We start from the raw sequence: 15,051 nt of genomic DNA, 5'->3' as shown, positions 1-15,051 counted from the left end.
ACCGTTTAGCTCTTTATTATATAGGATGCGCTCAGGCTAACTCAGTGACCTGTATCTCTCTCCACAGGTGTATAAATCTGTCTATTTCCTTGGCCACGTCTTCTTCCTGAGCCTATTATTCATACTGCCTTATCTTCACAAAGCAATAGTGCCAAGGAAAGAAAAGTTAAAGAGAATGGAATAATCTATTACCCTGGTAAGTTAATATCCAGGTTACGGGGCAGAACTGGGGGTATGGGGAGTGGACAGTGTTGGAAATTTGGTGTGAAGCTCAAGATAGTCTGGCTTCTAGGAAACACAGTATTGGGCACTAATGTGCCAGGAAGAAGCTAGAAGGGCTGTAGACCAGGATCTAGAAGAAATAACTGACCAGCCTTCCCATCAAATTTCTTCTGCAGGTGGCCTACAGCAAGACTGGTGCAGAAATAACTTGTCTCCCTTTCTACACTCCGCTCCAGAGCAGAGAACACAGAAGCCAGGGAGTAGAAAGACATGGCACTCCCAGCTGCGCCTCTGTGGACAGCCAAGTCTTCATTTGGGCCAAAGGGGAAACTCTCGTGGGAGGAGTAGAGGGGCCCATGTCTCCCCTCCGGACTCCCCCATGCACGTTGCCTTATCTCCCCCCTCTAACCAGGAATCTGTTGTTTTTCTTCTGCCAATTTACTATGATTGTATATGTGCTGCCACCATCACTCCCCCCATGGGGGGGTGAGGAGGGGCATAAGGCCCTGCCTGCTCCACTTTTTCTACCTTGGAACTGTACCAGATAAAAATCACTTCTGTTTGTTCAATTTTTCACTGCTAGCATTCCTGGCTGCTTTCTTTCAGACAGTTCTCCGTGCTTGCCATTGCTGCAATAATCAGGGCTATCTCCTTGAGCGCACAGTAATCCAGAAGTTGGAGCTAAAGCCAACCTGCAAAGCCCGGAACCAAGCTGCAAACTCTGTAACCTCGCACCTTTCCCTGAAATCTGAGGAGAGCGGAACAGTTTACACCTTCAGAGACTAAGTTTAGGAATCCCCAAATACAACCAGGTTTGCAAGAACAGTGTTTATAAGATAAACAAATAGCAAATGTACATTCAGCCTTGGCTTCCACTAACCCCAATCTTGGTTCAGGAAGGTCATCATCCAACAGGGAGTTAGAAGAGTCAAGGATGCAATGTCAACAGTCTGTTTCAGAGCAACGTCCTACTGTCAAATGACCCTCCATACTTCCTCAAAGGCTGTGGTAAGTTTTGCGCAGGTTAGAGCAGCAGAAAGGGGGTAGTTGCTGATGGACACCATCTTCTCTGTATACTCCACATTGAGCTGAGGAGAGAACAGTTCTGTCAACCAACTAACACTGTAATAGGTTCAGTCCTCCTTTAGGGCAGGAAAATTGGGCTGAGCTCTTATTTCACTGTGTTAACATCAAGTTTGTACGAAGGATGAAGACAGTCCTAGTTTTGACTATTACCAATATGCCAGCAGTCCTCAAAAGATATGTCCTGGGGCAGGTTAGGGAACCCACACTTCTCTTTCAGCTCTGTGATTACCCTCTATTTCCCAACTGATGAGGACAAGGATCATCAAAATGCTAACTGCTCTTGGAATTCTGTGCTAAGCTATGAAGAGTCTTAAGAATTGAACCTAGACCTTACCTTGCCATGGGCAAAGGCCCCCACCACAAAAACAATAGGGTCGCTGCTAGGGACCAACTCTCGCACATCACTGACGACTGGGATGGAAAAAGAAGTGCCAATTTTCATACATCCAACTGGGAAGTGATCTGACACTGGATTTTTAATGACCTAAAGTAAGAGAGAAAAATGAGCCCCAGAAAGGTTCTCAGGACCCTACTTCCAACCAGTAGGTATCAATACCTCACCTTCAAGAGCTTCTGGGGGCCATCAGCTGCTCGGACACTGAGTTTGTGTAAAAGCTGAACTAGGGCGAAAAGAAAAGTGTTCAGAACTCGGTGGAAACCACATTTCTGCCCTTATTCTAACCAGGAAAACCCATGGTAAGATGGGCCTTATAACTATACTGTTCCCCTAACATGTTATGAGCAAGTAGTTGTCAAGCACATGGCTAGTTGTATACTGATAGGTTCGCTCTCCCTTCTTTACTCAGCCAGGAACCCATGTAGGCTTTACCCCTACACATGGAAAGTACTGAGTCCTTGTTCTGGGATCAAGCATGTTCCCTCTTCCCTTCTTCACTCCTAAAATTTAAGTCCTAAAAATCTCACCCATGAGGCCACAAAAGCGGTCAAAGGTTCTGGGAATTCGAGTCTGGGGGTTCACTTCAATCAGCACATTCTTCTGTGTATGGATATAAACCTGCAGCAAGCCAGCTCGGTTCAGAGGACTGTCCATCAGCATCAGTAAACTCTGAGGGAGGCAAACACCGAGGCACAGTCAAGACTGCAGAGAAGCAGCACGCAGCTGTCTCCCCTCCACACAAAGACTCGGGTGAGCTCCGTCCCTGCAGTTACCTGGTGAGCTATGTCTGGTCTCACTTCCCCCGGGTCCCGTCCATTCTTCAACAGCATAGACTTGTGCTTGTCACAGTTTAGCAGTTCATAGGTCTTCCCCGCCTGAAGAGGGAACGTGACAGGATGTAAGCGGTTTTTACTTAGCCCAGTGATTCAGAGTGTGCTCCCCAAACCAGCAGCAGCAGCGGCATCTGGAAACGTGTTACTCTAGTCAAAGTCTCACATTCATCCTAGATTTCCTAAACCAGAATCGATGGGGTGGGGCCCAGCAGGTCTTCAGGGGTTCACTGTGTGGCCACATTTATCGTCCCCTTTCCTTCACTCCTCTCTGTAAAGGGAAAAGGGAAGAAGGCACAACCTGTGATTTCAGATTATTTAAGCTGGATTTAATTTAAAAACCTGTGGATATTAGGCAAAGCTGGTGAGGGATTCTGGAACCAGGTGGAGTAAGGTTAATGAAAAAGGTTGAAAGCTTATCACAATAGTACCAATTGTGATAAACTGGGCAAAATATATATGGTCATTACCCTGTTTGCTTATAGCAACCATACACTAAGTGAAGAGCTGCACATCTGAACTAGAAGTGTGAAAATTCTAATGATGAAGGAGGTCGTTTGATCAAGAAATACTTCTGTCAAAAAGTAAGACAAAATAAGAGGTTTTAAGATGGGTGAGCAAAGGTAAATGTAAAAAAAAAAAATTATGCTGAACAAGTGGGAACTGAAACACTGAAGAGCAGTGATTACATATGAAACTGCTTTGTAGACTGCAGAATCCTCCAGTATCCATCAGGAAGAAATAATCCTGGAATAATAGGAGTGAGAATGACTGAGGAATATTGTATACTAGAAAATATACCAAGTAGGAGTTTGATAATAAAGATCTGTCTGGATCCATCTGTAGCAGCAAGAAGAAATTGTAAATTGCAATTGGAGTCCTAAGGAGCATTAAGATAAAAAACATACCATTAAGTACAAATAGAGGTTCTGAAAGGCTAAGCTTTTATGTATCAATAGAACATTTGTATGTCTGATAACATCTTAAAATATACAATCCCAAAAAGTGGGGGAAGAAGCACATGAACTTTGAAATTAAATAACTGAAATAATGTCACAAAGTAAGCACAGAGAAAGAACAAAGGCCAGAAACTGAGACCCTGGGATTCTTAGTTATAGAAGAAAACCTCTTGAATAAAAGAATCTAGTTTTAACCCATTAGTAAGTTATAAGGAGGGTTCTTAATGAAATGGGATAGAAAATATCAGAGTACTTCAAATGTAATACTGGTGATGGTTTATGGAACTTTTGATTTTTAATTTGTGGAATGTGGTTAAGCTTGAAAAACAATAATTAGAATAATCAGAATAAATACCATGTGTATTCACTTTCTATAATAGATATTGGAGATATAAGGATTTTTCTTTCATATATTTTATTGATCTTTTACACAGAGGAGAGGAAAGGAATAGAATTAAAAACATAGATGGGAGAGAAACATTGATCGGTTGCCTCCTGCACACCTTCTACCGGGGATGTGCCTGCAACCAAGGTACATGCCCTTGACTGGAATCGAACCTGGGACTCTTCAGTCCACAGGCCAACACTCTATCCACTGAGCCAAACCAGTTAGGGTGATATAAGAATTTTTAAAACCTTCTCTGCTCTCAGAGAGAGCCTTCTAGTAGAAGAAACAAATAGTTAATGGCTATATTAATATTTAACTCAAATTGGGATAAACATTATGAAGGAAAAGCAAATGGTTTATTAAAGGATCTAATATAATCAAGAGCTACTATGCTAATTAGACCGAGCAGCAGAACGACTGTCCAGACAACCTTCCAGACAAAGCCGGGCCTGCAAGGGCCAAGCCCCTCGCACGAATTTCATGCATCGGGCCTATAGTTAAAACAGAAGAACCTGACTTATACCAGGGAGTCATTTCTATGAGGAAGTAACACTTAACATATTAATTTAAGAATGAACAGCATAGCCGAAACCGGTCTTGCTCAGTGGATAGAGCGTCTGCCTGCAGACTGAAGGGTCCCGGGTTTGATTCCGGTCAAGGGCATGTACCTTGGTGGCTGGCACATCCCCAGTGGGAGGTGTGCAGGAGGCAGCTGCTGATTGATGTTTCTAACTCCTCTATTCTTCTCCCTTCCACTAAGAAAAAAAAAAAATCAATAAAAAATATATTTAAAAAAAAAAAAAAAAAAGGCCGGGACCGGTTTGGCTCAATGGATAGAGCGTCGGCTTGGGGACTGAAGGGTCCCGGGTTCGATTCCGGTCAAGGGCATGTACCTTGGATGCGGGCATATCCCCAGTAGGGGGTGTGCAAGAGGCAGCTGATCGATGACTCTCTCTCATCGATGTTTCTAACTCTCTATCTCTCTCCCTTCCTCTCTGTACAAAATCAATAAAATATATTTAAAAAAAAAAAAAAAAAGAATGAACAGTATAGTAGGATCAATAACAGTTAAGTGAATGAACATTAGGAAGGAATTAATGAAGCAAAGAGCTGAGTAAAAGGAGCTTCCATTTAGAGAACCTTAAACACAACATCTTTAAGGTACGAGAGAACTTCATGCCTTCAGAGAGCTTAAAGTAGGCCGGTGAGACTGACATATAAAGAATAAATGCAGAGAGCAGGCCCAGAAGAGGCTGGCAGAAGCAAGAGTTAGCAGAATAAGGAAGGCACGAGGTAACAGCACCGAAAATTTCAACCAACTATGAATTCTGTCACCCTTGATGTACCATTAATGACAACCTAAATTCTTCCAGAGCATACTACAGGAATTTTATTTTGGCTATGACCTTTACAACTACTTAATTGGTAACTTGGAATCAGTAACAATAGTAACTAATTCTAAGTGAAAGACATTATTATAAACCCCTAATACCGGTACATATTAACTCCTTTAATCTTCCCAATAACCCAGCAAGGTAGGAACTACTATCATCCCCAAGGGACATAGGAAGAAATGGAGTGGTTAAGTGACATTCAGAATTAATAGTCTGGAAAGATAGTAGGCAATTAAGTGAGGAATAAATATAAGAACCTATTTAGGTTAGAAATAGTAGTTACAGAAGAAGAAATTCCCATTTTAATAAGTTGGGGGAGGAGGGTAGATTGCAAACCTAATAAAATGCCATAGTGGTTGAGGAACATGAAAAAGAATCACACCGTAAATTACTAAAAAAAAAAAAAAAATCGGTTTGGCTCAGTGGATCGAGCGCCAATCGGAGGACTGAGGGGTCCCGGGTTCAATTCAGATCAAAGGCCTGTACCTTGATTCTCTTATCGATGTTTCTCTCTATCCCTCTCTCTTCCTCTCTGTAAAAAATCAATAAAATATATATTTTTTTAAAGATTACTATGAAAACCTACTACTTTTATAGCACTCTCATTGTATTCTCCCTGTAAAGTATTAACCGAGGACAAATCTTCCTCAACATCACACACTTACAAAGTATAAGAATCAAGATTAAAGTCCAGGTCTGACTTCCAAGCCAGTGCTACTTCTTCTGGGCCTACTCATTGGACAAATTTAGCTCTAAACGGTGAGAGAAACAAGCAAGTCAGAGGGAATAAGAACACGAGCAATTGTAAGGCATAGAATTGCTGCGTTATTCCGAAGGAAAAAAAAAAGAGACGGATAGGTAAAAAGTGTTTCGAAGTGGGTAGTAATACAAAGGAGCGTGACAGTCAACACCTTTTATAAAACACGAAGTCCCTACGAATTAAAAGTATGGGCCAGCTGCGGAAACCGGTTTGGCTCAGTGGATAGAGCGTCGGCTTGGGGACTGAAGGGTCCCGGGTTCGATTCCGGTCAAGGGCATGTACCTTGGTTGCGGGCATGTCCCCAGTAGGGGGTGTGCAAGAGGCAGCTGATCGATGACTCTCATCGATGTTTCTAACTCTCTCTCTCCCTTCCTCTCTGTACAAAATCAATAAAATATATATATTTTTTTAAAAGTATGGGCCGGTTAAGCTTACAGTACCACCTTTGGAAACTCCCCCTCCTTTTAGGTGAGTTTATACCGCAGAACGAATCCCGGTAAATCAACTGGAAGCAAAGATGTGACGGCTGGATTGGGGTTCCAGAAGGGAAGGAAACGAGTACAGCCAAACCAAAAGACAGTCAGCTAGGCCACTCTTCCTCCAAAAGCCTATTTCACCTTTCTCCGCTTTCTCTATCTACGTGAAGCCCCCCGCCCTCATCCCCTGGGGTCCCATCCTATCGCTATGCTAGTTCCCCACGTTCTTGGCCCACATTACCTTGACTGTCTCCAGACTGGCCCCTTCCAGCACCACTATCAGCCTGCGGCCTCCCATCCTGCTTCCCGCCCCAAGTCGGGGCCGCTTGGGCGCCACAACCTCCCAGTCCTGGTCCTGGTCCCCATCGCGGCGCTCACGAGGCTGGAAGCCGCCGCTGGGTGCAGCCATCTTGCAACCCGGCCGGAAGTTGCGTTACTATCCCCTTGCTCTTCCAGAATCGCAAACTTCCTTCCGGCTACCATTTTAAAAGCAGGCGCTTGGAAATGGCGATGGCCAGCGGCCTGGCACTACCGGAGTCTCCCCGGGAGGGCGGGGTTTCCGGGAGAGGGCGGGACTTCCTGATGCGCACTTCCTGTGCGCCAGATTCGGGTCCCGTCCCCCACCGTAGGCGAGGGGGGGCGGGGGGAGGGTTTAGAAGAAAGCGCACTTCCGGTGCCCTTTCTCCTGCAAGCACCTGGGCCACGGACCCTCGTGCGAAGGGTGCGGTTTCTAAGCTGGAGTGGGGTGGAGGCGGGCCGGCACCCACTCCTGACCTTCGGGGCCGCCGGTCTCGGGATCGGACATGGCCCAGAACTTGAAGGACTTGGCGGGGCGGCTGCCCTCGGGGCCCCGTGGCATGGGCACGGCGTTGAAGCTGTTGCTCGGGGCCGGCGCCGTGGCTTACGGGGTCCGCGAGTCCGTGTTCACTGGTGAGCCGCCTCCGCCCGCCCCCCCGGACTGCTTCTCTCCCAGACCCTCCCTGCCTTGGCCCCTCGCCCCACCGGCGGCCAGCACGTACCCGGCCTGATCCCCACCCCTCTCCCCACAGTGGAAGGCGGGCAGAGAGCCATCTTCTTTAATCGGATCGGTGGCGTGCAACAGGACACCATTCTCGCCGAGGGCCTCCACTTCAGGTAATGGCGAGCAGAGCGGATTGACCCTGACCCTTCACCCTTGAGCGCCAACCCACCAGTGGCTGGAGTGAAGACTTGCAACAGGATTCAGCTGTACTCTTTTCCCCCCCTGACTCCATCCCCCAGAAAGTGGGTGCTTCCCGTAACTGCAGCAGCACATAAGTTCGTTCTCCGAAGGAGGAGGAGGAGTCCTCCTAGCCTGTGGTCGTTAAGTGGAGGAGCAGGCCAAGAGACACGTGGTGAGGGAGAACTAGGCAAAACTAGTGGCACTGCAGTCTCCTGATAACGCTCTCTGTTCCCTCTCCTCCAGGATCCCCTGGTTCCAATATCCCATCATCTATGACATTCGGGCCAGGCCACGAAAAATCTCCTCCCCCACAGGCTCTAAAGGTAGGTTTGGACACTGGGAAGCCTGGCAAGAGCCCCGAAGGGAAGATGGTGGTGTCACAGCTCCTGGGCCTCGGTTTGCCACAGCTGCAACACAGCTGGAATGAAAGTGCCTGCTTCTGGGGTTAAAGCAGTACATTCTGGACACGCTGTGTGTTTGCACTTTTTAATTCACTGTTCCTACCCCCTAACCTAAACTCAGTGAGAGCACTGTCTGTCCTTCTTCACTCCTAGACGAAAGCCATGTTTTAAAGCTTTTTTGTTATTCTTTTAGCTGCTTGACTTAATGGTATCCACTGGTATGCCCTGGCCTGGGGAAACTTGGTCCCACTTTTCACTGGTTCCTCCTAGACATACCTAGAAGCTGTGCCTTTGGGATTTCCCAGACCCGTGATTGGCAAACTGTGGCTCTCAAGCCACAGGCGGCTCTTTGGCCCCTTGAGTGTGACTCTTCCACAAAATACCAAGGCCTGGGCGAGTGTATTTTGAAGAAGTGGCGTTAGAAGAAGTTTTAAGTTTTAAAAATTTGGCTCTCAAAAGAAATTTCAATGGTTGTACTGTTGATATTTGGCTCTGTTGAGTAATGAGTTTGCTGACCACTGCCCCAAGCCCCTCGTCACACACACACACACACACACACACACACACACAGGCATATTCACATTGAGGCAAGTAGCTCACATGTAATAAACTTATTTGTACTGTTTTTAGTGCTGGTCACTTAGCATTCATTCCCTAAACCCTTGGTCCTGGGAATAAAGGATTCATAAAACACAGTCCTCATCCTTAAGCCCTGATGGACTAGTAGAGAAAGTAGGTGATTATTGTAGAGCCTACTGTAGAGGTTGCCAGCAGTACAGTGGCAAAGAGAGGAGAGGTTACCTTTATTAGTGGAGGGGTCGTGGATAGAAGACCTAACATCCTTGTTACAAAGGATGCACCTGGCCTGGGCCAAGTCACATCTTGTCGGCCTGGTTCCTCTCCTCCCTGCAGGGGAGCTGCAGGCTGCACGGTATTACATGGAGGAGACACTGTTTGGGGAAGGGTGCTCGGCTAAGGGGCCTTGACCAGGCACTGCTGACCTCACTCTTAGACCTGCAGATGGTGAACATCTCCCTGCGAGTGCTGTCTCGACCCAATGCCCTGGAGCTTCCCAGCATGTATCAGCGCCTCGGGCTAGACTACGAGGAGCGAGTGTTGCCGTCCATTGTCAACGAGGTTCTCAAGAGCGTGGTGGCCAAGTTCAACGCCTCACAGCTGATCACCCAGCGGGCCCAGGTTGGACCCAGCCCCCATCACCATCTGCACGGTGTCAGCATTTTCCTCCTAGACCCAGAGCACTACACATGAGGGTCACCACCGTCCTAGATGTATTAGGAAAGGCGGGTTATAGAACAAGGTTGGGTCCCCAGGTCCATTTCTACCTAAAAGTGCCACTCATGGCCCCTGTGGGAAACAAGGAGAGCCAAGACTAGAACTCAGTAGGTACTAAGAAAGAGTTGGTGAGTCTTCTGCCTTTCTCAGAAGATCTGATATGCAGATGGTCACAGCAACCCCCCCTTCCTTTCAGTTCTCCAGTCCCCTCGAAAGACCTTTCCCTTCCCCTCCTCACCCCGACCCCCAGGTGTCCCTGCTGATCCGAAGGGAGTTGACAGAGAGGGCCAAGGACTTCAGCCTCATCCTGGATGATGTGGCCATCACGGAGCTAAGCTTTAGCCGAGAGTACACAGCTGCTGTAGAAGCCAAGCAAGTGGGTGAGTTACCAGGGGAGTGGGTCAAGGGTTTCTGAGCACGCAGAGGGGTGGGGGGTGGGGGGGCGCGTGGGGTTTCTGACACTCACACCTGTGACCTCTGACTCCCACCACAGCGCAGCAGGAGGCCCAGCGGGCCCAGTTCTTAGTGGAAAAGGCAAAGCAGGAACAGCGGCAGAAGATCGTGCAGGCCGAGGGTGAAGCTGAGGCCGCTAAGATGATATCCTTCTGCTGGAGAGATCTCGGCTCACCCGTGGAGCACACTGATTTCCCGTCCTCCCCTGTCCTCCTCCCTCAGGGGCTGGCTGATGAAACTAAGGCGAATGCGATTCCGTGCTCTCTGGGGGGGGTGGAGGTTTCAAATGGGATCTGAAATCTTAGTGGGGTACCTGAGCTTGGCTCCTCACTGTAAAGCAGATCAATAGCACTGCTGGCCTTGCCTCCATTTCTGCAGCTGCCTCTAGTTCCTGGCAACTGCCCACGGGGGGGCCCACAGGTGAGGACCAAAGTAAGACGGGGCACGAGCCACCTGAGCGCAACCTTGGATCTGACAGCCCCGAGGAGGGCTGGAGTGACGGGAGTAGTAGGATGGGGCCAGAGAATGAGACCTGGCCTTGTATGAACCCTTAACCCCTCCCTGCTCACCTTGGAGAAGCACTGGGCAAGAACCCAGGCTACATCAAGCTACGAAAGATCCGGGCGGCCCAGAACATCTCCAAGACGGTGAGTGTAAGAGCCGAGTATCCCTCAGGGCTTCCTGGAGACACCGAAGTGTGGTAGTTAGAACGTGCTCGTTCAGGTTTCTTCTCAAACTGTCCCATCGTCAAAAACAATTTATCCAGCCCTGGCCAGTTCTGCTCAGTGTTTGGAGCGGCAGCCTGTGCGCTAAAGGGTCGCCATGTGCCTCATTTGCAGGTTCTCCAACCGCATTGGGGGCACGTGCAGGCAGGAGGCAACCAACCCATGTATCTCTCACATCAGATGTTTCTCTCCCCTACCCCTGCCTCTTTCCACCCTCTCTGGAAATCAGTGGGGAAAGTATCCTTGGATGAGGATTAAAACAATTCCTTTGGGTTATGATACTAGCATAATCACAGTTGCTTGCTGCTCTGGGTCTGTGTGTGAGAACAGAAACCATGTCTTTGTCATTGTCGCATCCCTGTTCCTAAACCCACATGTGTCCGTCCGTGGTTATTGAAGGCAAGGATAGGAATTGAGGCCTTTGCTTAGTAAAAGCGTCTGCCCTGTTTCCTGCCCGGTAGATCGCCACATCACAGAATCGGATCTATCTCACTGCTGACAACCTTGTGCTGAATCTGCAGGACGAAAGTTTCACCCGGTGAGAGACGTGTCCTGCACAGTGGGAGTCACAGAGAACATGGGGTCCGAGTCTAGTCTCTTGGGCTCCGGGGCCTGTTACTACAATAGCTTATTCGTGTGACCTTTGAAAGACACCATTCCTCTGAACCAGAAGATAGAAAGTGTTGGTGACTTGAATCTCATATGATTGATTTTATGAGAATAGGATTCTTCATTGGAAAGCATTTTCGCCCTGGCCGGTGTGGCTCAGTTGGAGCTTTGTCCCATATACCAAAAGGTGGCAGGTTTGATCCCTGGTCCTGGTACATGTGGGAGGTAGCTGGTTGATGTTTCTCTCCTTTCCTCTCAAATCATTTTTTTTAAAGGCACTTTAATTATAAAGTTTTGTCTACTAACAAGTGGTGGAAGATGGTATTTAGCATTCTTACTCAGGAACCCTAAAATTGCTGCTCTGGGACTTGGGAGGGTATTAGGAGAGGAGAGGACTAGTCTTCCTTTCCGGAGCCTGGGGTCCCTGGCTTCCAGCCCTTTTTCTCTAGGGAGCACAGGAGGGTTTAGCGCTAGGTAAGGCCTGAACTGAAAATCACCTCTGCATTTTTCTTCTCTTTCTGTGTTTCCTGTTCATCTGGTGACCTGGTGTCCGCAGGGGAAGGTAAGTTGATGATGCATCCTTGTTTCCATTGGGTCTTGCAACTCGTCTAGTACCTGCCTTCTCCCCACCACCTACCCTTTATCACACCCCTTAATCAGGAAGGAGGGTGGTTCCTGTGACCTTGAAGGGAGAGGTCATGGTGCTGTTCCTGTCACGTTTATGTCCCCTTCATCCATCTCCTTTCCACAGTGACAGCCTCCTCAAGACTAAGAAATGAGCCTGCTGACCAAGAACTCCACTCCCAGAGAAGTGGATCTGTTTCTGCCCTGGTGTTTGAGGAGCCAACTTGGGGTCCAGCACACACACCCCGCCCCTGCCCCTGGTGTCATGTGATGGTCCCCTCCGAATCTGTCCTCCCAGCCCTTCTCAGATGAAGACTGACCCACTGTCAGGGGAATGGCTTTCCTCCTCCCTGTGTTGGCAGGGGCTGTGGGGACAGTGTGTGATTTCTCAGTGATTCCTGCAGTGTTGGCTCCTCTCTCAAGGTTGGGAGGCAATAACCACCATCCCAGGAATTCTCAATAAATTTTTATTACTTAAGCAGAAGTCAAGGCTCCATGTGCCTCACTGGGTTGGGGAGGAGGGAGTAAGCCTGCGCATTCATTCTCACATAACACTCCTGAGTCTTTCTTTGTCTTTGCCGGCAGGGGGCGCACAGGCTCTGGTCAGGGCAGTTCAGGACTAGCAGGCCTGGGCCCTGCTCACCCTGGAAGTCCCAGAGTCAGAAAGTAGGACCCAAGCTGGAAACCAGGCCCAGCTGCACTTCCTTACACCCTCCCTCTCCCCCATTTCTACCAAATCACCCCGTTTATTTACCAACATCTACATTTTTTTTTTTTAAACGAGCAGCTGTGGCTTTGCTGAGCTAGACCAAAAATATGATGATCCCAACAAGAGCTGCTTCCTTGGTAACAGAGTTCCGTGCGACTGTAGGGGAGACCACTCGTGCCTATCAGGGGCTTATATCCTCAAAGGCCCCATGGGCCCAGCCGGTTTGGCTCAGTGGATAGAGCATAGGCCTGCAGACTGAGGATCCAGGGTTTGATTCTGGTCAAAGGCACATACCTGGGTTGCAGGCTTCTGTCTGGACACGTGCATGAGGCAACCAATCGATGTGTTTCTCTCACACCGATATTTCTGGCTCCCTCTCCTACTCTAAAAATCAATGGAAAAATGTCCTCAGGTGAGGATAAGAAAAAACGGCCCCCTGGGTCGTGTTTCCTGCTGTGAGCTACTCCCTGCCGATTTCACAGTCACCAGGTGTGAGGAATCTGTGTGAACTGGCTCTACCTGCGTGGGTGAGCGCACTCCCACAGCTCAGGCCCCCGCGGAACAATCCCTCCAGGATGGGCCTCAGCTTCCCCACACAGGGCTCCCTCCCGGAATCTCAGCCACCAGAGAAATGGAGCTCCTGCTGTGCCTGGTGCCATACAGTCCAGCCCCAGCCCTGTCCCTGTCCGGAGACGGCACTGGGGGCAAAGCATGTGCAGGAGTTACAAAGCCTGGTAGGGGAGGAGGGGAGTCTTGCAGGGTGAGGGACTGGGCTCTTCTTCAGCTTCTCAGATTTTTTAAGCAGGAGATTGGTTTTTCCCTGCTCTGCAGTTTGAATGTCACAAGAGAGGCAGGGACGGAAGCCGACGTGGCAACCCACGCCTCCGGAGCTGGGAGCCTAAGACGAGATCCACAGTTAAGACAAGAAAGGGTGGAGTCACCCGAGTCAGTCTGCCGCAAGTCCCAGCCACATTTTATTTCGTTCGTGCTTCCAAGGCGGGAAGAGTGCGTTGGTGCCTGGAGAGCAGGCGTGTGTGCAAGTTCTGGGGCAGCCATTTTGTCTCCTCCCCATTGTTCCCCTTTTCTTAGTGGCTTACACCCCCATCCAGAGGGGTAAAGGTCAAAGGTTGGTCAGGAGGCCTCCAAGGTCTTCAGGGCTCCCTGAAGGTCACTGCCGAGGGAACCAGCCCGGGGGCCATCTTTACCAGACAGTGTTAGGAGCTTCGAGATCAGACCATCCAACACTGTGCTGGAAGATGGGCCCAGAGCCGGCGACACGCAGCTCCAGGCTGGAGCTGACCAGTTGCTACAGGGACCCTGGCCGCAGGCCAGGTGAGGTCTCCGGAGAGTCCACGAGCCAATCCCAAGCTCGTGGTGGGCTGTGGGTGCTGGATCCAGCAGATGCCAAATCACTCCGGGGTGGGGGAGGGGCTCAGAGCCACTGTGTCCAGTGGGCAACTCGCCAACCCAGAGCCACTTTGTTTGCGGCGGCCTCCACGCCACACGGAGGGGGCTCCAGGGTGTGGGGGAGAGCCAGCCGTGCGGGGCTGCAGCCTGCGGGGGCCTGGGGCAAAGGACGGTCGCTGACACAGGGACGGGGGCCTCCATCATTACCCGGCAGTATTAGAGACTCCCAACCAGCACCCAAACACTGCTGGGTAAGACGGGGGCCCCCACCCAGCCGGCCCACCTCCCGGGCAGGCAGTCCGAGGCCCGGGCTCCCTCTGGGAAGGCTGCAGAACCCTAGCTCCCTTCCCCCCACCACCACCCGCGTCCCTAGGGACACTTCCGGGTGAGCCCTGCAGCCTGCCAGCAGCTCCACCCAGAGCTGTGGACCCACCGAGGCCCGGCAGAGCTTCAGCAGCCCCCTGCCCACCTGTCCTCGGCCTCCTCCGAGCCCCTTCCCTCCTCCCCGCCCCCACAGAGCCTGGCCCTGTCCCCGCAGACCAATCCGTGGCCTTCGTGGGCCTCTGCAGCCCCCAGCCCAGCCCCAGGGCTCCTCTCCCAGGGTCTTTACCTGTCACCAGGCCACCTGACCCCCAGAGAGTGGATGCTGAGGAGGGGAAGGGGAGTCAGGCCCAGGATCCAACCGCCGCCCTGGCCTCCTCTCTTCCTTCTTCCTTCTCCGCTGGCAGGCAGCGCAGGCTCCTCACCTGGGCCCCGCCCGCCGCCCCTGCGTACAGGTGTGTCCTCCTGCCATAGGCTGCCCCCCCACGGCCTTAACCCCTTGCCTCCCAGCGCCAGCCCCCGAGCCTCTTCTGAGTTCACCCGCCCGATCGACTAACCCTCCCACCCTTTTCTGTCTGCGTCTGCTCTCCGACCAGCCACCTCTGCCCCCAGGCCTAGACTAGGCAGACTGGCCTGTCTCCAGAGAGGGGGAAGGGAGGGGCTTTGGGGCCCCTGGGCCTACCTCCTTAGGCTCTCTCCTGAGCTACTACCTTCTTCCTCTGAGGCCTCCGACCCTCCCCGTGGCCAGACCCGGAGGGCCGGAGATCCCTGAGGTCAGCCGCGGGTTTGCTTGGCA

The 15,051-nt window shown here is 50.4% G+C and overlaps 3 protein-coding genes and 1 non-coding gene across 7 annotated transcripts in view; 3 read left to right on the top strand and 1 right to left on the bottom strand.

Moving 5' to 3' along the window:
* The window catches only part of LPCAT3 (lysophosphatidylcholine acyltransferase 3), a 31,152-nt gene extending 30,354 nt beyond the window's left edge, over positions 1-798 (top strand). Inside the window, exons 12-13 of one of the 2 annotated variants that reach the window (XM_036458641.2) lie at positions 68-196; positions 399-491. In XM_036458641.2, coding sequence (XP_036314534.1) covers positions 68-184 — 117 coding nt within the window. In that variant the 3' untranslated portion in view covers positions 185-196; positions 399-491. Of the gene's footprint in view, positions 1-67; positions 197-398 lie in introns of both variants that reach the window. The other variant, XM_036458640.2, reaches the window with a different exon arrangement.
* A 237-nt stretch (positions 799-1,035) lies between these two features.
* Positions 1,036-7,056, bottom strand: EMG1 (EMG1 N1-specific pseudouridine methyltransferase). 2 transcript variants are annotated; one of them, XM_036458645.2, is made up of 6 exons: positions 6,754-7,054; positions 2,479-2,580; positions 2,233-2,374; positions 1,870-1,928; positions 1,643-1,792; positions 1,036-1,310 (listed from the first exon to the last, which is right to left on the bottom strand). In XM_036458645.2, exons 1-6 carry the CDS (start codon positions 6,919-6,921, stop codon positions 1,197-1,199), a joined length of 735 nt encoding a protein of 244 aa, XP_036314538.1. In that variant the 5' UTR covers positions 6,922-7,054; the 3' UTR covers positions 1,036-1,196. The 2 variants fall into 2 exon arrangements, with proteins under 2 accessions (XP_036314538.1, XP_036314539.1); XM_036458646.2 differs by lacking the exon at positions 1,643-1,792 and having other exon boundaries at positions 6,754-7,056.
* A 38-nt stretch (positions 7,057-7,094) lies between these two features.
* PHB2 (prohibitin 2) lies at positions 7,095-12,299 on the top strand. Of its 2 annotated transcripts, none has more exons than XM_036458644.1 (10): positions 7,095-7,442; positions 7,562-7,646; positions 7,957-8,036; positions 9,127-9,311; positions 9,658-9,787; positions 9,901-10,004; positions 10,430-10,507; positions 11,047-11,123; positions 11,751-11,756; positions 11,946-12,299. In XM_036458644.1, exons 1-10 carry the CDS (start codon positions 7,316-7,318, stop codon positions 11,971-11,973), a joined length of 900 nt encoding a protein of 299 aa, XP_036314537.1. In that variant the 5' UTR covers positions 7,095-7,315; the 3' UTR covers positions 11,974-12,299. The 2 variants fall into 2 exon arrangements, with proteins under 2 accessions (XP_036314537.1, XP_036314536.1); XM_036458643.2 differs by having other exon boundaries at positions 7,179-7,442; positions 9,604-9,787.
* On the top strand, positions 10,086-10,337 carry LOC118731114. The gene has a single exon (XR_004991806.1). It is a non-coding gene; the product is annotated as a small nucleolar RNA U89 (small nucleolar RNA).
* Positions 12,300-15,051: the final 2,752 nt, after the last annotated feature.

The sequence above is a fragment of the Pipistrellus kuhlii genome, unplaced genomic scaffold, assembly GCF_014108245.1.
Source record: "Pipistrellus kuhlii isolate mPipKuh1 unplaced genomic scaffold, mPipKuh1.p scaffold_m20_p_3, whole genome shotgun sequence".
Taxonomy (NCBI): domain Eukaryota; kingdom Metazoa; phylum Chordata; class Mammalia; order Chiroptera; family Vespertilionidae; genus Pipistrellus; species Pipistrellus kuhlii.
The sequence above is the reverse complement of the archived record's forward strand: the minus strand, read 5'-3'. Positions and strand labels throughout refer to the sequence as shown.

Excerpts from the sequence above, each read along its gene's own strand:
- EMG1 (XM_036458645.2), bottom strand. The coding sequence starts at position 6,921 with ATGGCTGCACCCAGCGGCGGCTTCCAGCCTCGTGAGCGCCGCGATGGG. Across the intron at positions 2,375-2,478 it reads GACCAGACATAGCTCACCAG|AGTTTACTGATGCTGATGGA; the intron begins GTAACTGCAGGG and ends TGCCTCCCTCAG. Across the intron at positions 1,793-1,869 it reads GCCCCCAGAAGCTCTTGAAG|GTCATTAAAAATCCAGTGTC; the intron begins GTGAGGTATTGA and ends CTCTTACTTTAG.
- PHB2 (XM_036458643.2), top strand. The coding sequence starts at position 7,316 with ATGGCCCAGAACTTGAAGGACTTGGCGGGGCGGCTGCCCTCGGGGCCC. Across the intron at positions 8,037-9,126 it reads CTCCCCCACAGGCTCTAAAG|ACCTGCAGATGGTGAACATC; the intron begins GTAGGTTTGGAC and ends CCTCACTCTTAG. Across the intron at positions 10,508-11,046 it reads CCCAGAACATCTCCAAGACG|ATCGCCACATCACAGAATCG; the intron begins GTGAGTGTAAGA and ends CCTGCCCGGTAG.